At 41.9% G+C, this 22,443-nt stretch overlaps 1 protein-coding gene across 1 annotated transcript; it reads left to right on the top strand.

Moving 5' to 3' along the window:
• Positions 1-3: 3 nt before the first annotated feature.
• FLVCR1 (feline leukemia virus subgroup C cellular receptor 1) lies at positions 4-9,877 on the top strand (the record flags this gene model as incomplete). The annotated part of the gene is made up of 10 exons (XM_009580896.1): positions 4-147; positions 3,522-3,666; positions 4,184-4,324; positions 4,627-4,694; positions 4,944-5,047; positions 6,217-6,327; positions 7,398-7,503; positions 7,723-7,834; positions 8,521-8,588; positions 9,815-9,877. Coding segments are annotated over 10 exons (1,062 nt in total), but the record flags the coding sequence as incomplete, so codon positions are not given.
• Between the last annotated feature and the right edge of the window lie 12,566 nt (positions 9,878-22,443).

Raw genomic sequence — 22,443 nt, 5'->3', positions numbered from 1 at the left:
AGCCGGTACCCCGTCACCTTGGCAGCCCAGGCCGTCTGCGCCGTCGCCCAGGTCTTCATCCTGGGGCTGCCCTCGCGCATCGCCTCCGTCTGGTTCGGCCCCACCGAGGTCTCCACCGCCTGCGCCGTGGCCGTGCTGGGCAACCAGGTAGGGGCGGCGGGGGGCAAGGGAGGCTTTGGAGAAGGGAGCTTCCTTAGAGTTTGGCATGGCATTGATTTAAAAATAAGTTCTTTAAGTGGGAAAAACCATTCTCCAAGAAATGGTTATGGGCAGCACTGGAGAGAGGAAAAGTGACGGAGTGGGGGCAAGCGCAGAGGTGATGTTACGTCCCACCCTCCCCAGCCAGCCTTGCTTTGCAGGGCCCTGGCTGTGTGGCAGTGTGTAGCAGCCTGCATGCTTCTGTCAGCTGCCTGGAGAACATCAGCCCGAGACCCTTTTCAGAAGCTGCCCTGCTTCGCTTTCTCTTCCTCTTGCGTTTGGCATCTTGTCTCTTGCGTTTGGCATCCTTCATCTGACTGAATCCGCCCCCAGCTGGGGGCAGGTGAAGTACCTGAACTTTCATGGAGAGCCCCAGTGCCAACATATATTAGTTCCTGCTTTCTAAAATATGGCCTCGAATCACTAAGTGCCAGTAGTCAATGCCCTGGTGACTCATGAAGCTTTCTGTAATGCTGTGATAGTTCACGTTGGTGTGGGGAGCTTATAACTGAGTCACAGATTTCCTTGAGCTCCCTGGTCCTGGCCGGTTTCATAGAGCTGGAACAGGCATACCTGAAAGCACGGGTGAAAATATGATGCTGATGGTTCTTTTTTTTTCCTCCTGTAGCCTTGTTCTCGCCCCTTGCCACTGTCCCTGCTTTTCTGTGGCAACAAAACGTTAAGATTCCCATCAATATCACTGGTGCAGGCTGAGGTCATAGGTACAGTTTCATTAAGGTAACGGGAGATTTCGTTTTTCCTCATGTGAGTCTAATGATTTTATGTTTGTGCACTTTGGATTATTACAGCGGTAATATTAGTTTTACATATTTACAGTTAGGGCTGCTCATTAGCTCATACCTGTCTGTTTACAGTTTCCCCAGTGGTTTTCCAAACCAGTTTTTTTTGCGTTGAAGTCTTCCAGTGGACAAATCAACTGTCCCTTTTGGACTGAAGACTTTGGGGGTTGTTGGTTGGTTTTTTTAGCAGTTGAGCAAAAATTTTGCATCTGCGTCCTGGAATCAGGTTAAAGGTTTCTTTGGCAGCTAAATTTCCACTCTTCTGACCTGCACCAGTCCTCCCAGTAGCAAGGAGTTACTGGGGTTTCAGTTCTGCAGTACAGTGCCAAGGATCCAGCTGGGAGTCTGAAACTGATGCTTCGCTTGGATGCTGAGATGTGGGGGTTGAAGCGGTGCAGGACAGGAGCAGGAGTGCAGGGATTGTGCGGATAGGAACCACGAGAAAGATGGACAAGGAAAGTGGGAGCAGAAGTGTGAACAAAATAAACTTTAGTTATTTCTGGAGCGTATTCCCCTCCGGAAGCTAGGACTGATCTTAGTGTGCCGACGTGCTTGATGGTCCTCTGCCAGGGAGACACCTGTGAAACGACTGACAAAGTGGGCTTCATCTCCCTCTGGCAGTCCTGCGCAAAGGATAATGGCTTGTTCTGCAGCTATGCCGTACCCTGCTAGCTCAGAGCTGGGCGCTACATAGGTCTTAAGATCCTGGTCCTGCTTGTGACCCATGAAGACTGATATGGTGTCAAACAATAGAATTTCTCTGTTCTCAGTTTTTGCTTTCTTAAAAAAAAACTGTCAAAAGCTGGATTGAAAGAGTAGTGAAATAACAAATCAGGCACTTGGAAGTTAGAAGTAATGTTGTCTGTATATCCCAATGCAGTTCACTTCTGCATACGCATTACGATACAGTCTCACTGTACTTGTTTAATTGCGCAAGGTGAACTATGTAACAGAATCGAGTTGCTATAACCAACTGGGCTGTTGGTCATCTTATTTCTTATCAGATACTTTGCATAACTTTAGAGCTACGGTAAACAGGGCTGGGACCGCAAGCAGGGGAGGGACAGAGTAGTTATCAAAAATCACATCGCACCCGTTATCTCTTGAGATGCTCATCATTTGCAGTTGCAACGCAAGTCACTGGGAATGCAGCGATATACCTGCCAAGGGTAGTTAGGAGCGCCAGATCTGCGTAAGTGTTTAGCATCTTAAACTGGGCACGCCAGACTTATTGGAACTCTCGAGCCTTCTGGCTTTAACCTCTCTAGATGTAAAAGGTGAAAAATGGTATCACTTGACTTTCTTGGAATATTGTGGGTACTGTATTGGCTCACATTGGGGGGAGGAAAAAACATACCTTAAGAAAAAGAGTAATTGTGTACTCAGTTCATGTTTGTAGGGTTACTGAAGGGTAATGTTTGTACAAGTATACATGCTGGTATACTGAAAGGTGAGGATAAAAAGAGAGAAATTCTTCAGGTGAGCCGTGGAAACTGTAAATCTAATGGTCTGTGGGGAAAAAAAAAGGCAGCAAAACCCTCATCAGGCATATGCACAAAGGGCGCTTTGTAAGCACATTGGCACACCTTTAATTTGAGTACTTTCTGAGTGTTGGACTTGCTACTCTAACAGACTTTGGTGCTCTTTTTTTTTTTTTTTTTTTTTTAAAAAAAAAAACTGAAATAGATGCAGGGTTTTTTTAGTTAAAAAAAATACTTGTTCTAACACTTTAAAATGCAGTTTAGTTTTGGAGGAGCAGCAGAGATAAATTGGAGAGTAGGCCAAGCCTGTTGTTCCTTCATGTTTTAAAATGCTTTATATATATACCCAAAATTTCAGCCCTTGTTTTTTGTCTCTTTTTAATACAAAATCAGTTGCTATGTTGGAATTGACTTCAGATACAACCCCACTACTACTTTATTTTGTGATTTTTCTTTATTTCCGTAGCAATAATTGCAGATGTAAGTTTTGGTTTTGTGTTTCTTAATAAGGATGCTCCTTTTCTTTTGCTCTTCTCTGCTCTATCAGTTCAGCAATAAACCTTGCATGTCAGTCTTTATTACTGTAGTGGCAAAATCGTGACATCAAGTGGAGCGTTTTGATCGAGAAAGAGAAGAGCGTTTCTACAAGAGTAGCTGGAGTCTTCTGTCATCTCTAGGCCTTCAGTTGCAGGATGACCAAAACGAATTTATGTGTATGCATAGTGTTTTCCTGTGAAAGATTCTTCTGCAAAAAAAACTTCCTTAATGCTTAGTTGTTAAATGTGCTATGTACTAGGTGTAGTATTATAGTTTAATTTAGAAATGAAAAGGTTAAAACCTGAGTTATGGAAGACCTGATTGTGAAGTGTCATTGAGAGCAAATGGCTCAGAAGTATGATACTAAAGGCACACTTTTCCTTCATAGTTTTGTTAATACTTATTATGATATAAATTCTGAATTCTACCTGGTAAGGCTTTTCACTTCTGTTGATTTTTATGTTCACAGGGCAATTATTTTTTGTTTTCTTTTCTTGCTTTACAGCTTGGCACTGCAATTGGCTTTTTGTTGCCACCTGTTTTGGTTCCAAATACACCTAACGATATCAATCTAATGGCACATAACATCAGCATCATGTTCTATGGAACAGCGATAGTGTCCACGCTTTTGTTCTTCTTAACAGGAGTCGGTAAGTGTTCTGTTCTTGTAATTTAAATGGTGACCATAGGGAGAGTTTACAACATCTCACTTAAAGCATCTGACTTTGCTCAAAGTAGTTGAGGTTACATTTTCTCCAGTTTGCTTGTGTTCACTTACCTGTTGCGCCAGGGTTAAGTGACAACCAGTTTACTGTATGGCCTGCTTCACATGCGGTGACCTCTCTTGGAATATTTAGTTCACTTAGGCTTTTTGCTGCAAGGACATTATGATGTAATGTGAATTCTCTCTGTTAATCTTAAAATTCAGATAGAAAGGTCTAGGCACATTGCAGATGAAGTCTGTCTGACCATATGTTGGTAGCAATCAGATGTGAGCAAATAATTAGCACATCCTTTGCAGCTGTGACTTGATTCTTCCATGAGAAAATCTAGAATTTTTTTTTCATGGAAATGTTAAAAACCGTAAGTTAATCTTCTGAAATTCTGAAAGAAAAAGCATTAGTCTGGTAAAGACAAATCAAAATTGTTCCTTCTTCTTTTCGCCAGTGTTTGAAGAAAAGCCCAAATACCCTCCTAGTCACTCTCAAGCAGTCCTGCAAACTATGCCTCCCGAGGATTACTCCTACAAGCAGTCGATTATTAACTTGTTCAAAAATATTCCATTTGTACTTCTGCTGATCAGTTACGGTAAGTGGTGATGCCTGGCTGTGGTCTGGCAGAACAGTTCAAATGTATGCTGAAAGCACATTGAGTTTTAGTTGTGGTGGTGGTTTTTTATGGTGGAGGGAGCATCAAACTTTTACTTGCTCAGCAGCCAGTGCTGGAAAATCTGGCAGGATTCAAAATAGGTCTGGTGAAGAGATTTTACCTGGCAGATAAAAGGTTTTGCCTCTGATACGAGTCTTAAATATCAGAAGATTAACTCTTTAGGGTAGCAGATCTGCGTGGCTACACCTGGAATGACTGAAGCTTTTCTTTTGGTACTGCAGGTATTATGACTGGGGCATTTTATTCTGTCTCCACGTTATTAAACCAGATGATAGTAACTCATTATGAGGTAAGTTTCTTGGATCTTCTTTGTATTTTTTTTTTTACTGTACATTTGCAGAGGTGATGTTTATTATTATGTAGGTGCTATGTGTGCTCAGGCGTTCGGTTTCCTTTATACTCCCCTACAGTTTCTTGCACCATACAGCTATGGGAGTCATAGGAATGTTTCTTTGCGCTTATGACTGCCAAGAGGTCTGAACTTGACTCTGAGTGGAAGCAAGTTATTAATGAGCACCATATAAATATTTGTTGAAAGGGAGAAGAAGTGAACGCTGGGAGAATTGGCTTGACACTGGTGGTGGCAGGAATGGTGGGTTCGATTATTTGTGGTTTGTGGCTGGATTACACTAAAACATACAAGTAAGTGTGGGTAGGCATGTATGGGGTTAGGGGTAGGAAAGCGGTGCAATTGCATTAGGAAAATACTGCAACCCAAGGGCTGAAGTGAACGGCTGATAAAATGCAGTTAATCTATGATCTTTTAGCGGCACTGATGGAGACTAGTTTCTGAGGCTACAGAAAAGCTTGAGACTCTTACTGGTTCTTGGCCAAAAGAAATGAGAGAGGAGAATGCAGAGATGCGAAGGGGTTTTCCATCTACTCCTGTCTCTTCAGGAGTGTAAGGCTAACAGGGAAAGCACTGTATGTCCTACATACATTGGCCAGGTGGCCCAGTGGACTCCTTCTACTAGGAAAGCATAAAGGCTCAAAACCTACTCTGCATTGTTTTGTAAAATGGACAGTTGATAGATTGATTTTTTTTTTTTTTTTTTAAAATGCTACTCCTGGTCCTATTAGTAAGCATAACATTTGCTTTAATTCAGGGGATGACCATGGAGCAGAACTCTGTTCTGGGCTAGGAGCTCCCGGGTCCATCACCCGTGGTGTGGTGCCGCCCAGGAGTGAGCAGTGCCCTGGAGCGCTGCTTGCGGTGGAGTGACTCTTAGTACATTACGTGCAAGAGCTCTAGAAACCTAATGGATGTTAATGCTGTAGATTGGCTTTGGTTTTGCATGTGTTTTGGCTTATAAATAAGTGATATGTGCTTTAATATTTTGGATGACATCCCTTATTTCAGATTTAAAATAAATAGAACATTGTAATGAGATTTGTTTGACTTTTCTCTTAGGCTGACTTTTATTGCTAATAGTGTTCGATTTGGCTGCTCGCATATTGATGTATTGTATAACGGGCTGCGCTGCAGAATGGCCAAGAGGTTCAACATAGCGGAGATCTAAAATAGTCTTAAGGTAATAGTATCTGCTGTGATTGTCCACTCTTTGAGAGTCTAAGTAAGTCTCTAGCCTTGAGTGAAGCAGCCATATAACAAGGCAATGAAGAGTTCAGGAAGGGATGCATTCTCATTGCATGATAAGTTTGAGTCAGAATTACATGAAGCAAATTTTATAGCTGTAGAATGTCAGTTGTTAGAGAGTAAGTAATGTTTATTTTACTTTTCCATGCTTCAGCAATGTGCTATGACCTTATGTTAACAATGTTAATTTTTTTTTTTTTTGGTTGGGTTGCAGGCAAACTACTTTGATTGTTTACATCCTCTCTTTCATTGGGTTGCTGGTATTTACTTTCACCCTGGACCTCGGATACCTTATAGTAGTGTTCGTGACTGGAGGAGTACTTGGGTGAGCAATTAAGGAGGACTAGAAGACTTACTGCAGTTCTGTTCTGAAACAATATTTAACTGTTTTAACTAAATGATTCTACTGTATATTCTGTCGCCATGCTCTCAACCTATGCCTATAGCTCACAGTACAGATAGGGTTTACTAGGGTTTCACCTTCTGTTACATCAGAATAAATCTAAAGTAACTCACGTTTCAGTGAATTTCATTTAACATTTTTATGGACCTAACAGAAGTCTGTATGTGGTCAATTTATTTGGTTCCAATTCAAAAAGCTGTCTGCAGTAAAGTCAGTGAAGTTGAATCTTTCTGTTGACCAGTGGATAAGTGATTAGAGTTTAATTGAGAAAATCTAGAAAGACTGGCTTCTGTGCATTTTGATTAATCTATATTTTTATAGCCCAAGCAATGTGCTGGGTATTTTGTTCGCTCAGAAGAGCATGAGTACTTCTCATAGATACATGATCTAAAACCCCAAAAGGTGCTGAGGGAATAGTGCTGTATACAGACACAGGAGTCAAGGTAGAGCCAGAAATGTCTTGCGAGTTTCAATTTAAAAACCAATCAACCAACCTCAACTGCATTAAGTCTTCCTGTCACATGTCGGTCCCCTCAGCTTCTTCCACAGCAGCTTCTAGCAGACATTCTAGTGTCCAGCCTCACTCCCTGCTGATGGTCTCTTTTTGTCCTCCAGCATGGATGTTTGGGCTGAACAAATGATGATGTTCGTGTATGTCTTTCATTTGAAAGTAATTGGCTTCAATTATGGAGTGGCTTGTGGACCGGTCAGAGAAGGTTGTTTCATATGTATGGGGTGGAGTGCAGGTGGTTATGGGAAACAGGACAAATACATTAAAACGTCTTTGTCCTAAAAAGAGAGATGTATGGCTAAAATTGTTGGATGAGGTCAGAGGAATGAAGCAGGCAAAGGAAGTATTGAATCATGTTAGGTCTTGAAAACAGACAGTTCAGAATACCAGCTAATTCATAATACCATGTTTTTATGTTTGATTTTCTTAGCTGTAGTAATAGATGAAGGCCACACCTGTCATCCTCTTACCTCTTCAACAGGTTCTTCATGACTGGCTATCTCCCACTTGGGTTTGAATTTGCTGTGGAAATTACATACCCAGAGTCTGAAGGCACTTCCTCAGGTCTCCTTAATGCATCAGCACAGGTTATATCATTTTATTTCTTCAAGTGAAGTAATGTTCAGGAAGGCCACTCTGCTTGAATCTAAGAAGGCGTTCTTAGACTTGGCTGCTAAGTCTCTGTTGTGTTGCTGTAGTCTTAATTTTTTTAATTTGGTTTCTATAAGATGTGAGCTGAAACTTTGCAAGGTAAAGTGATGACTCTTCTCTGTGTGATCCTGATGAAGTGACTTATTTGTTCGTAGATATTTGGAATTGTCTTTACACTTGTTCAAGGAAAACTCACAACAGACTACAGTCCTCGTGCAGGAAACCTCTTTCTTTGTGCTTGGATTTTTGTGGGCATTATCTTAACAGGTAATTAATCAGAAATGTAATGATTTCTCTTTAATATAAAAATGTGGAGGCTTTTTTGAGATAGTGAATTTCTGGGTAGTTTCTAGATGTCTCAGACATCTAGGATTTAAATATGTGGCTTCCTGTCTGGGTTGACAGAAGTTACAAGTGCAGGGTTTGTTTTTTTTTTTTCCCTTTGTTTTTCACTTTAAATACTTGCTGTGCGCACACCCTTTGTTTTAAGGATGATGTTGCTAATATATGGACAGCCATCTGTCACCCATTTCTTGAGTCATGTCTTGAATTTGAGGCAGATGTCTATCTCCAGAGTAGGACAATAAATGTAAACAAATACATAAATTGAGACAGTTTGCAGTTTTCCAAATGCAAGAAACTGCTTATGTATTCCTGAACTGTACCAGTGACTTACACATGCTGGTACTTACAAATGTGCTGAAACTGCTAAAACCATCAAGCTTTGCTTTAAGTACTCGTGGTTTAAAAGCTTTTATTGTCGTTTTCTGCGTGTGCTTTGTGAGGAGCAAGTTCAAATTGTCAGTAAGTTCAAATCGCAAAAGAGTGAATACAGGTATTTTGAATATGTGCTGAAAGCAGCTTCCATGTGCTTGCACTGTACAAACATTTCCCTTGAAATGCATGTCATTGCAAAGTTGTGAACCAGCTTTCTCTTTATTTTTTTACTTCAGCCTTAATAAAATCAGATTTGCGAAGACATAATGTGAATTCAGGGATTATGAACTTGGATGTTAAAGCTGTAAGTGATAACTCTTTACCATAATTGTATTATTGTACTTGAATGCTTGGCTTCTATTGGCATAATAATATTAACAGCAAAAGAGTAATTGACAAAAACTTATGACTGTTTCCATGCTGTTTTGGAACAACAGAGCTACGTGGGATGCTGCCCTCAGATACCTGTTTCTCCCCTTAGCTCCCATGAAGAAAACTAAAGACCTTCTGCTTTCAGATTTTTCTGAATTTTAAGTGGCTAATATTAATCTCTGATTTTATTGCTTGAATCTTGCTTTTTCATGTTTGCAGGTAGCATTGTAAATTGTGAAGCCTTTGTGTTTATTGGGTTAGGAGGCTGTGCTATAGACTACATATTTTATTTAAAATACCTCCAGTTCCTTTAAGTGAAGTCAGTGTCTGATGAACAGAAGTCGTGCTGCAGTTTCAATATTGCATTTGATCATTTGGATCAAAATAATGAAACAGCTTTTTGGAGTCAGATATTGCAAGATCCTCTGTCACGCTTCTTTTTATGTGTACGTGTCTTGCATATACAGCAGCTTTTGATCATCTGCGATCAGGCGCACACTGTTAGTGTCTGCATAAGGTTCAGAAATTTCCAAGCTGGTGCTGTATGAGCTAACTTGAACCTGAAACCTGTGCAGCTGTGTGTGCACAGTGTGGCATCCTGTGGGTTTACCAGCCTGGTTCGGGGCTATCTCACGGGTATACGTGCGGGCTATAGGCAGTGGTCCATGACTTGTCTGTTTTCCGTTATCACCTTGTTAATTAGCGTAGATTGTCACACAACTTCATTTATATTAGCCAGGATATAACAAAAGCCTGGAGTCCTCGCCCTGATATTACCATAAATAATTGAGAGCTGCCTGTGTTAATAAGGTACAATAGCAGTCTGATTCCAAACGTTGGTCATCAAAATTCTACTGTATTTAAACGTGATGGAGAAAAAACCTGAGAGTTAATCTCCATGTGATAAATATCTATATGCAGTAAATATATACTTTAAAGTTATACCAAGAAACTCAATTCTATGTTTTTTGTTTTTTGTTTTTTTTTTTTTTATTTCGGAGAGAAAGGAAAGTAGGGCTTTCTAAAAAGTTCTAATTTGGCTAATTAACTACATATACTATTGGAGTCTAACCTAATAATTACCCAAGAATACTGAGGTTAGGAATAGCTTCTGCTGTGTAACAGCTTAATTTCTGCTTTTTTCCCCCCCCTCTCCAGGTACCAGTTGACAGTCCTGTAGAACTTGAAAGTACTACATTAAAAATTCAGTCGGCTTTATAAAACTGAAAGAAGGTGACCTAGAAACGCACAAGTTTGGTTGGACACTGAACAATATTAATTAGTGTAATCACTGGATTTGTGTGTATGAGTAGTAAAATGTGTTTGGTGATTTGGTGATAGTTGTGTGGTGGAAACTATGAAGATGCTCAGTTCATTTTGCCCAAGATGCAAACAATTCACCTTAATACTTATTTTAACAGTTTTCAAGTTTTGCAGTTTCATTAGTAAGGAAGTGTGTGAATACTCTCCACGCTAGGGAGACATGTACATTCAGGATGCATACTTGAAAAAATCTGGAATCCTGAAGTACAGTCCTCGTGATCGGAAGTATCTAATCTTCTTTTCCCCAAAGAATTGAGAGGTAGTTAATTTCTTGTTCAGTCTTTGCTAGTGCATTTGAAAAGTCAGCGAGTAAGTAGCTGAACAGCTGGAGGATGTTCACAAGTTCCTTTTTTTTAAATGTATCCATATTTTTAATACAAGCCAACAGTTTGTTCTGGGAAACTGTCTATAGCACAATTCTGAAAACAAGAGATGACTGCAAACGTGTGTTTCATACTGGCATCTGACATTTCTTCTGCCTTGAAACTTCTTGATAGATATCAGAAGGCAGATAAAAGAAAACACTGTCTTATAGATTCATTGTAACATTTCCAGGGAGATTTTAAGAGTTTCCCACTAATAAATTGAAGAAAAAACATTTCTTATTAAATACAGTGAAAAGGAGGAGAAAGGCCTTTGATATCTCTACTGTGACGTATTTATAGGCAATGGAACGCTACCACACAGGTTGCCTCCATGGAATACTTTGAGTGTTTTCTCAGTTTAAGTGAGAGGAGTATGTGTTTACAAAGAGCTGGTGCCTTTACTTTGTAAAGAAGATCCTTGCCTCATCTTGAGTTTAATCAGTGCTGCTGAAGAAATTCCATTTTTTGTGTTAAACCTCCTCTGAATATTTGTGGAGTATCAGAAAATGTGTTCTACCATTTTTTGCATTTATTTCTCTGCGTTATGAATTGTATAATTTGTCTCGTGAAATTTTTGTGCTCGTATAACTTAAACGGTGTCTTTCGCAGTTTGTTAAAAGCTGTAAGGATGACTGAAAGGAAAATAGTGATGTTTCACTTTGATGAAATATTTGCTGTTTATATCATGCATCTTAGCTACAAAACGAGCGGACTTCATTAACATTCACCTTGTGTTATTACATTTGTCTGAATTTGGGATGTGGATTTCTCACTGCAGTGCTTCTGAAAATATTCTCCTTTACCTTTGTGCTCTATCTACACACCTACAGAATTGATAGCACTACAATAATACTGAGGCCCTACTATTACTGAAAAAGTCAAGCCTGAGTTAACAGACTTTTTGCAAACATTTAAGCTTTAGCAGCCTTTAAGCTGAGCCTGCAGGTTCAGTACCGACAATGATGCTGTCTCTTTGAGTTCCCACAGACGTAGTGCCATCCAGAAGGTGGAATCCTGCTCGAAGTTTTCCACAGATTGTTACAGTTGGGTATGGGAAACTTTTTAAGTCCAAGATAGTATATTACTATGACAAGTATCGTTAAATGCTTTTCTTTTTCTTGTTTCACTGTAGATTTAGAGAATCCTTTTATATGAAAAGGACCCTGTAAACTTAGCTTTCTAAACTTAGCCCTAAACTTGATGATCTTGATTTAACATTTTGTATGATAAATGCTTCAGACATGGGAAGACTGAATGGCAATATACATACCAGAATAAGCTAGGCTTGCTTGGAACAGTCAGCTTTCAAAAAAGGGTCCATGTCTCTTTGCTGAGTCCAGTGCTAGAGAGTGGCTAGTGGGTGGCTTTTCCCTTTGGAAAAACGATATAATGTGTGCCAAAATATATACGTTCTTCTGCAAGGTACAGATTCAGTAAATATTTGTGTTCATGGCCCATGGTTGCTTTGTACTTCTACTGTTGCAAAATCTTAACAAAATAATATTTTTGCAGTTTTGGGGAAGTGTCTTCAGATGTCCAACAGAAAGTCTTTGGCAGTATCCAGAATGCTTTCTGAAATGTCCAGTTTTTTTTTTTTGCTTTCTGAAATGTCCAGTGAGCTTTTCAAGGTACAGATTCAGTAAATATTTGTGTTCATGGCCCATGGTTGCTTTGTACTTCTACTGTTGCAAAATCTTAACAAAATAATATTTTTGCAGTTTTGGGGAAGTGTCTTCAGATGTCCAACAGAAAGTCTTTGGCAGTATCCAGAATGCTTTCTGAAATGTCCAGTACACACTGTTCAAATTCAAAGATTGAGCTTTTTTCTTCCTTTTTAAAATGTATTTTTTAATACCTTTCCTCACTGCTAGTATCCAGTTTCTTTAGTTATGTTCAGCTGATTATTGAAAAAATATTCTAGCCCTTCTGGCTCCCTGTGTTTTTTATCTTGGCTACGCTCTGAAAAGGTCCAAACAAGATTTTGGCATGCTGGAAACCCTGCTGGGTCCCTGAAAAGGAAATATTCCTAATAATGAAGGCTTAATTACATCCTGGATTTAATAGTCCCCCTCTAAAAGGAGCTTGGAAACCTGTGAGCTATTTCCAGGCAATGATAAAGTATTTAAATAAAAGGCTCAGCAGCAAAATAAAGAGCAAATAAAGAACAAAACAGTATTTTATGCAATAGTCTTATCATCTGTCTGTCAAGAAATTGAGGTTCTAGCTCATGGCAGAAATAAGTTTGGGGTAGTTGGGGCTTTGGTCTTTTTGCTTTTAATTTTTGTTTTTAAACAAACAGCATCCACCCAATCAAACATCCATCTGGAATTGGAAATAGGATTTCTGACTGTCTTAGCCTTGAGATTCTGGCTCAGCCCTCCACTAAGAGTCCCATGCATCAGCTTTTGCTTTTCAATATGCTTTTCTTTTAAGTGCTTCGAGAGAACTCTAGAGGATGCAGGAGAACTCATGTAGTGGTGAGCGTAAGCAAGGGGGCTGCCTCCGAGTTCTCAGGGGCCCACCAGGGTGTGTAATTGCTAACTTTCAGCTACAAGACTCAGAGAATAGCCTTTAAAAAAATTCAATTTTTCTTTGTTTCTTCCAGACCATATTAAACTTTTGCTAACTTCAGTGGGAGAGACCCAGAGACCACTGACCCATTTTTATTTAGGATTCCTAACATGGCCTTAATACCCTTGTTTCTGTTGACTGGGTGTGAAAATACCAGACCTGTAAGGCCTGGAATTGCTGCAATCGGGAGCTTTCTTCTTCAGCCCAGTAGATAAATCCTTCAGAGCATTTATTTTGTAGATGGGTGCTTGTCTTTAATAGCATGTCTTTCTGTGGCTGAATGCTCATGTTTTTGAGGAAGAAAGAAGAAGGGAAGAAGTGGGAAGAATACATATGAATCGTTTCAGGTTAATAGGGCTTTCCTAACTTCATCCTCTTGGTCATCTCTTTTGTTCAAGACAGTCTGTTGTTTCAGACACAATCACTGGAGTGTGTAATTAGAGCTGCCAGCCCCTGTTGCCTAATGAAAAAATGCTTTTTGAGAAATCTTTGGACTACCTTGTGCATCTACAACCAAGTGAAATTGGGTTAAGCTATAAGCATTCATTGCTTTCATTTTCCGTTCTGTGAACTCATGAGTTTTCCTGTGTGAATGGGAACATGTGACCTTTTCGGCTGCTGCCTTTCAATACGTGTATGTATCACCTTCTTAAGTGTTATAGGCTATTAATGATTCATAGACCACAGGCTAAGTTATTGTATCCCATGTGATTTCCCCACCACCACCATTCGTTCTGAAGTCTGTGAAGAGGGAGAAGTGATGTTAATGCATGAACTAGAATGAATTAAGCAAAAAATATTCCTAAGAGAAATGTATTTCCATGTAAGACCCATGTTATTTACTGCTCATGTCTTTGTTCTTCTCATGAAGACTGCAAAGATTTTTGCTGTAATATTTTGTTTTTGTTAGTGTCCCATTCTTTATTTCAAGAGAAAATTAAAAATTCCTTATGAATATTCTCTGATTGCAATATTGTATGTATGTGTATATGTGGGTGGCATCATTATATGTTACTAATAAAGAGTATAACATGTAACTTCATTGGAGCCAAGATTACCATTTTTGACAGCTGCTGATACAGCTGATGGTCTAAAAATGGTTATTTTCCGTAAAAGCTGCCATTTAATGTAGGAAAATTTTATAAGTGATTGATATTCTGTGTCATTAATAAACATGCATGCACACACATATGTAGATTGCATGTATGCAGGGTATATAAATGTATTCTACACAAGAGTATTGGCTTATGGAGAAATTTTCTCAGGGCATGGAATTAAAGTATTAGCATCAGTAGTTGAGTTGCACTGCTCTAGCACAGTGATTTTTTTCCTCCTTTGCTTTGGAAAAGGTCTGTGAAGAAAAGAAAGTGCAGTTAACACCTAAAGCAGAGCAATCCAGAGTCATCTCCTTAAGGGTAGTGCAAATATTATTTTAATAAAGCACCCAGCTTTAGAGAGATTATCTGGGGAGAGAGGGTAGAATAACTTCTTGGAGAGGATAGAGTGAGACATTACATTCAGTTATGGCCCACCTTTTGTTTCTAAAACCAGAGTTGTCACAGTGGGACCCTTGTGAACACTCTGCAAGGGCTCTGTCACTTATGCTCAGGCATTTAGTGTTGATCCCCAGCACATCAGCTGTGAGCCAGGTAAGTTTGAGGAATCTGCTTCAAAGAAAGTAGAGTCACTGTAAGAAAATGTTTTGGGGTTTTTTTATCTCCCTTCTCCACAGAACTGGAATTACCTCAGCTATTTTTATGTAAGAGATTCTTCACAGGAAGAGGCTGCAGGTGCTGCAGAGCACAGGAAACACAAGCCTTTTGACGTAAAGCAACGCTAGCGTCCAGTTCAACAGTGGAATGAACTTTCAGATGGGCTCTTCATTTTACAACCAGGACTATAGGGTCGTATTCCTCTTATAGTATCTCTATGAAAACTGTGGGCTATATTCCCATTTAGCATTGCAATTTAAACATTCCCACAGCTAGGAAGAAACAATCACAGCAAATTATTATTGCCTTAAAGTTCATCCTTTGGCAGACGCTCGGTCTTTCTTGAAAGAAAACACCAGAAACCTCATCAGGTAAATGGGAGATGTGAAGCTGTCATGGCTATGATTAGTCAAAGCTATTCTTGAAGGGAAAATACTTTTTTTTGTTGTCGTTTTTTCTATAGCTGGGAGGAGGCACTATGTATCCAAAACTAACAGGTATTATTCCTTCCAGAAAGTGATGCAGTTTGTACATGGATAAAACGTATGTGCCTAACAGTGCAGCTGCTTCTTAGACTGGAAAGGTTTCTTAGAAGCCTGCTGGATTTCCTCCCGGCTAACCTTATCTGACCATGTTCTAAATCAATATTTATATCTTCAATTAAACAACATCTTTCTGAAGACAAAACAATAATATCCTGAACATTGTAGAAAGGACTCCAGCAGGTATGTTGCAGTTAAAAAAAAAAAAGGCTAAGTACTGGTAGTGGTTAGCCATAGTTACTGATTTGTGAGGCTGGGTAATACCTGCTTAAGGTCAGGTATGGTCAAAATTCAGCCTCTAGGATGCTGATTTCCAGTGTTTTCTCAATAAACTGCTTCTGCCTGTAACAATGCTTACACCATTAAAAAAGTTTGTAAATAGTATCTAAGGGGCATTGTCAGAATTGTAGCCTTGCATTACAAGCTCTAGAAACAGAGACAAGACCCTACAAAAGCTATAAACTCCATGCAGATAGACAACTCTCATGAAAGCAGTTGGTTTTTAAAAAACCTGGTTAAGACGCTTCATGTGAGCCCAAAAGTGCTGTCACTGCGGCTGCAGCTCTGCAGGTCGGAGTTCATCAGCTTTGTAGATGAGGCAGTGAACATGCATCCTAGTGAGCTGATTTTGGAAAATGGGAAGGTATAATTAAAAGCCTTCTTTTTCCAAGCCTAGGTGACTTTGGTTTATGATGTCTTTTTTATCACTGTAATAGCAATTTCTTACTGGTTTAACTCTCTTTATGTTCTACCTGAACCTGTGTGTGTTTCAAAAATTATGTAGCATGTACTGAACCCAGCTTCTTGGTGAGCAGCATGACTTAGGGATGTCAGGGATTAACCCTGGTTCTTAGAGCACAGGGTTGCTTTGCTGGGAAAAATCCCAGGGAAGTATTCAAGGCTTCAGAATTTTTCCCAGCCTGTCCTGGACTGACCCAGAAACTTCCCAATTTTTTCAAAATGGGGCATCCTAAAGTTGCCCAGGTGTTGATTGCTAGTTTGGATAAGGTAGAAGAGGGACTGCAGATGACTGCAAAGTTACTTATTCTTTTAGAAATTAAATTGTTCAGCTGCTGCCAAGGGAAAAAGAAATTAAAATATAACAGTGCAAATTCTAAGCCTGTACATACTGTTTTCTCCATTAATTCCTGGAAGGTAACTTGATTTCTTCAGAATAATTCATCAGCTAATTCTGAACAACCCTACAGGCATTAGACAAAACCTACATCCTGTGCTGAATCCTTGGATGATTAACTGGCTCCATGGGACTTGAATTTGTGTATCTTCTGCTCCCAGAGAACGACTGAAATTCACTTAGAGGCTAATGCCTAAAGCCTAGAAATCCCATGATTTCTCATCTTGTCACTGCTCCACAGAAGCTTCAAAAGGGCAAAGGAGCCCTCGGAGGCTCAGAAGCTTGACAAAGTTACCCAAACCAGACTGTTGCCAGCGGAGATATGGAGGTTCATTGGCTTTGGGGGAGCAAAGGCCCCCATGCTCGGTGTGATTTTTCCTCTGATCTACTCCATCTGCTCAGGCTTGAGCTGTGAGAATCTCACGAGGGTTGAAATGTCCACGTGCATGAAAAGGACATAAAGCATCATGGAGCCTCCTTGAAGTCTGCAGCTTGTGTCATCGCACTTACGATGTTCCTGGGTTTGATTCCAATGTCAGAAAATGCTCTGTAGGCTGCTTGAGTTTGCTAGTTACCTCTGAAAATGAATATCATTCAGGTGATTGCAAACAATGAAGATGACTGAAAAAAATAATTTTGTTCCAGACGACTGTAATTCCTTTAAGAGCTTTAAGTTTTTTAATTGACCGCAGTATTTGAACTTTACTTTCACCTTCAGGGACTGCTGCAGTGTTTTGACTACTGTTCAGTCATTCTCTAGAGAGAGAGTATCTTAATCTGCAGAGCGCTGCCTTCCAGGGATGCTCGAAGTGATGCTTCAGATCAAAAACTGTTTGATGAAATCATCAGTGTCGTGTGATATCTTGTACCATGACATTGAGAACAATGTATCATGCATTTCTCTCTTTGCAGGTTTCGCACAGCACCTAAATTCAACGGCTTGTGGTTTCTGGGCTCGTGACATATTGTACTGCTAAACTTAATTACTTTTTCAGTCCACTTTCAAGTACTGCCTGGAAAGACAATGCATTTGAGGAACTTCAATACATAAGGACGACATTTGTTCAGAGTGTTTCCTAACCAGCATCATACTATTCCTAGAGAGCACAGGGCATCCCATAACAGAACTACGTTGCTTAATCAATTTCTAAACAGCACCAACAATTGTGATTCTGACCTTTAGCAGGCAGGGGTTTTATTGCAGTACACTCCTCTTTCTGTGCAGGCGGGGATGACTCAGGTTCTCACTTGGCAGTGGAGGTTAAGTCCTGCCTCTCACTTTTGGTGCCACCACCAGCAGCTCCCCTGTGACAAGGACTGCAGGTGCTGACGATTGCTGAAAAGGGATCTCGTTTCTGAGTAGGAGATTTTTTTTTAGCCACTGCCTTTCTTTACTACCTGTACTTTTATTATGCAGTTCCCGTGAAGAGAAGTGATTGTGCTGGGTACCCTCTGACTAAAGGTTAAAGAAGTAGCGATTAGTCCAAAAAAGATAGATTGCTGAGATTTATGGAAGGTTGCATTAGTGTTTCCTTGTTTTTATAAGCAGAGCTTGCTGCGGAGACCAAATCATGTGGTATGCTGGCAAGTAAGACCTTCACAGCAAACTGTATTGACGTAAATTTTTTCCCAATCTACAGCAATATTTGGGACTAAAACCTTGGAGCAAGACAGAAGGAGTAAGGCAAGCTAATAGAGATGCTGACACTGTACCAGTGAGAAACAACAATTTCATCTGTACCTGATGCTATCAGTTGTAGATCAGAGTGAGATGACTATAATAAGTATGGAAGAGGGAAGGCTATTTCTGTCAGCAAAGGCTCAGGCCAAGTAGGACATAAAATCATAGAATAGAATCATAGAATAGCTTGGATTGGAAGGCACCTTTAAAGGTCATCTAGTCCAACCCCCCTGCCATGCGTGGGCCCTGCCATGCTGACCTGCAACGAGGGGTGGAAAGAGAAAACTTGCAAAACAGTTTTGGGAAGGCCTGATTTATAGGATTTTCCTGCCATTTCGATTTTTTTTTATGCTGGAAATCTTGCCTGTTGGATTAGTCTGAGATCAACTGGACCCCAGTTAAACAAAACCGTCTAAAATAAACACTGTAATGATTTGCTGCAGTAGAATTACTGCAGGAGGTCCTCCTCCTTGCTCAGACAGAAATCAAAAGATATTGCTGATGTTCTTCATTGCTAAAGCCAGAGCAGCTAATGGGTGTTTTTTCTGCTAGACCATTGCAAAATAAATAGTGTGTTGAGTTTCCAGAAAGGGCTACCTTGGGGAAAGCTCCAAAGCAGCACACCCTCAAGCATTCCTTTTGTAGCTTTCTTTTTTTTTTTTGTCTACTTTACGTATTTATTTTCCGAATGATCGCATTGATTAATACATAAAGTTATCGTTTTTAGTAGTTACACAAATCACTCCTGCAAACTTGCATCAACAGCCATTCCCATATTACCATGGTTACATCCTTATCACGTTTTAACCTTGCATTTCATTACTAACCCAATCCAATTCTAGCATAACTTCCCGTTTGAGAAAAAGCCCCAAACAAACAAGTTTTATTTTAGTTTTCAAGGATCAAACGAGGTCACTGTGGTCTTTTCAGGAAATGGGCTAATGTTTGCATAGCAATAATGTAATTCACTTATGGCAGGCAAACTTTTTCAACCTGTGTTTTCCTCCTTCCCTTCTGCAAAGCTGAAGCACCTTTGCAGGATTAACTGTTTCGGACTGCTGCTGCCTTTCTGAACATACAGTGGTTCCTAAATTCAGAAAAGGCCATGAAGATCATTTGGCCTGGCTTCAGCAGAAGAGTGCCCCCAAGCTGGGGATACTTGTAAGGTACCCAGGCTGCAGGCTTTTCCACTGACTGCTGCCAGCCGGAGGTACTGGGCATATTTCCTGCTCCACCAGTAACCGACCTGCCGCTATACGCTCAGTGCTGGTACAGGAACCTTCACTGAGTGCGGAGCACTTAGCATCCACTTTTGCTGACCTGGATAAGAGCACAGGTCCAGATCTATTGTGCTGCCACCAGTTTGCACCTATCTGATGTTTGAAAGAGTGCATGAGACCTCACAGGCACTCATCACACCAGTGGTCCATTCACCAGCAAAGCCAGCAGGTCCCTGCCCTGAACCTGGTTCGGGCTGGAGCCGCGGGCCAGGGAAGCCGCCTCCTGCTCACTCCTAGTGCCTGCGCCAAGCCAGCAAGAAATGGGAAACAATGGGTAATAGAGGAAGTATTTTCCCAAATAAACCCAAATAAATAAACCGCCACTGTGCATATAGAATATCACAGGGCAGTGAGGGTTTGCTACACGGCAGGGCTGAATTCGTCGCTGTGTGCAAGAAGATGCTTGCTGGGGAAGGGGCTAGTGGGACTCCTTGGGGGGGTGCGGAGGTGACACTTCTGGAGAAGAAATCTTCTTGGAAAAAAGTGCCGATGCTGTATCACCTTGCTGCCATAGTACAATTAAAAGCCATTAATCTTCCCGCAGTTGGTTGTGTAATTGCACTGCAGGGCCTTTTGAATACTCCATTTAAATTAGTCTGCAATTGAAAATAATGAAGGTTAAAACCCTCTTACATGATTTTATGATCAAATTAGTTCCTTTGACCCAGAAAGCAGCTGTGGTAGCAACAAGCTCTGCAGCATGAACAAGACCGTAAGTTCAAGGTGTTATTCAGAGCTAGCTTTAGGAAGGTACCTCCATGCAAAGTGACTGGATTTCAAAATCAAAAGGCTCTGGAGAAGGGCCGGGCAGCAGCCTGGGGGCAAGGGGAAGGGCAGCACTGGCAGGGCTGAGGAAGGGCTGCGAACAGAACGGGGAATGAGGCAGCTCTGCTAAGAGTTACGATACCAAAATTACGTGGTCCTGCAAGGTGAAAGCCATCGGATGCTGGAGAGGGATGCAGGGGGACACGCTGCGTATCCCGCCCTGCTCTTACTCGTCTTGAATGTCTGTTCATGACTAATACCGGGGAGGGCTTGGGCTAAGCCAAGGCAGCATTCTTCTATTTTCACTCTAACTTGTAGCTAGGAAGAGTGTAATTAAGGCTTTCCCTTAGCTGTAGGGCCTCGGGGACTCTACTTTTATCCCCTTAGGCTGTTGTTTTGAAGTTGCCGTTAGCTTCAGGGCTTCAGGTAACTTCTGCCCTGCCTGTCCAGCCCACAGCTGGCTTTGGACTGGCTGGCCTCTGGGAGTTCAACTTGTCCCTCTTCAGCCTGAGCATCAAGGAGGAGCTGGTAAGATTTTTTTTCTTTCGGTCCTGATTGGAAGGGGTCTGGGTGCTACAAAAGACAGGGCTGTGGTGTCCCAGCCTTGCCGTGCCCCTTACCTGCCTGGCCAGGGAGAGTCCTTCCCTCTGGCGCAGAACATGCCCCTGGCATGGTGGATGCAGAAGGCTCTGAACTGCAAAGCACGTAGCATCGCTCTGGTCTTCACGCTTTCAGGGTGGCTAAGAAGTTGGTGGGTGTAGGAAAGCGTGATCTGAGGGTTCCCGGATGCTCTGGGCAGTGGAGCAGCACTGAGCGAGGCTGAGGCAGCCTCACCACGGTTGCCTGTTCCAACCGTGAACAAGGCTCTGGGACTTACGTGACTGCCAGTTTGTGTATCAGCATCCTTGATGATGACTTTCTGCTGTGCGGTCCCAATGCTCCCAAGGCTCTGTCACACACAGCGTGCCCCTGGGCTGCTCACACATGGCTGCCACCAGCTGCGCAGTCCCATTAATCCTAAGATGCAGGCCTGAATGATTTTCAAGCTTTCCCCTGGCTCTGCTCCAGGAAACTTGCAGACTTTTTCAGACTCCCTTTCCTCGTCCTGCCTTGCCTGAGCCTCCCTCTGCTCCTCGAGAGCCCTTTCCTCTGTGGCTGCAGCCATCTGCAGTCTCTCTGGGCCTCTGTGCTTCATCAGCTCCCATCTGGAGCTCATCTTGATGCTCTCACATCTCGCTGATGTGCAGCCTCATCTGCGCTCCGGAAGGAGAGAGGGACTGCGCTTCCCCTGCGATCCTGCTCCAAAACCCCCCGGGTGAGCGTGAAGACTCCACAGCAGCTCTAAACCCACTCTGAGCTTTCCTCCTCTCCCCCAAATTCCGTCACCGTTTTCACACCGAGCCCCCACGTTTGGCTTGGGGGGCTCCCTAGAGTAAAGTCTCCTGGGCTGAAACCTAACACCAGGCAAGCTGCGTAAGCTGAAACCCTCGGTTTGCTTTAGCTGATGGAACAGCCTTTCTTCGATCTCCCTTACGTTCAAACTCCTGATGAGAATCAGGCATGCTGTAAGGCCAGGATGCGGCAGGGAAGATTACTGGTAGGACTCACAGAGACGTCAACTCCCGCAGAGAGCGATTAGCAACTCAACATATACCCGTGGCTCCCGAGAGCTGATTAGGGCACTGGAAAGATTTATTTATGGTGAGAGATGAAAATCTGTAGTTGCAGCTGATGAGGAGATGCACAGCTACCTGCCCAGCCTGGCTGGGAGCAGGGGAGATCAGAGCGGCGGCAGTATCTGAGTGCATGGGCAGGGGATGGGAACAACATTTTTCAGACTACTATTTATTTCTGATGGGGAGTCACCTCTAGCTCTAGGAGTTGTATTAGGGTGACACTGTTGTGCTTGATATAAAGAGCTAAAAGAACCCCCTCTGAGCATGGATATAAGCATGAGGGAACTGAGCAGAGTGGTAGAGGTGGCAGCGGCAGCCAGGGAGTCGTCTGCCCGAGAGGTGCTGCAAGGCCACTGACATGGCTGGGCAAAGCCATGGGGGAAGAGACAGGTTCACCATTGCTCTCGGACGCAGCTCCAACACACCGGGCACGGGCAGAGGAGGACCAGACGCCATTGTTTCTGTGGTGTTGGCAGTGTGTGCAGATGTGTGAGGCAGGTACCTCTGATTGCTGCAGGGGATCAAAGCAGGACATTGCCGCTGTGCGTAGCACAGTGATTCAGCCTGAATAATGGGCTGTGCTCCGAGTCATGGACCACTCACCCGGCCCTCTGGCAGTCTGTGTGGCAGCAAAGCACTTGGAGAAAAGGCCACACTGATTACCCTCCCTTCTAACTCAGCGGTTGGGCACCCAGTGCTCTTACTACTAGAGCAGGAAATATTCCCCTGGGGGACGA

This window comes from Fulmarus glacialis, unplaced genomic scaffold (assembly GCF_000690835.1).
Source record: "Fulmarus glacialis isolate BGI_N327 unplaced genomic scaffold, ASM69083v1 scaffold46566, whole genome shotgun sequence".
Classification (NCBI taxonomy): Eukaryota; Metazoa; Chordata; class Aves; order Procellariiformes; family Procellariidae; genus Fulmarus; species Fulmarus glacialis.
Note: the sequence above shows the minus strand (reverse complement) of the source record. Positions and strands in the feature narration are given on the sequence as shown.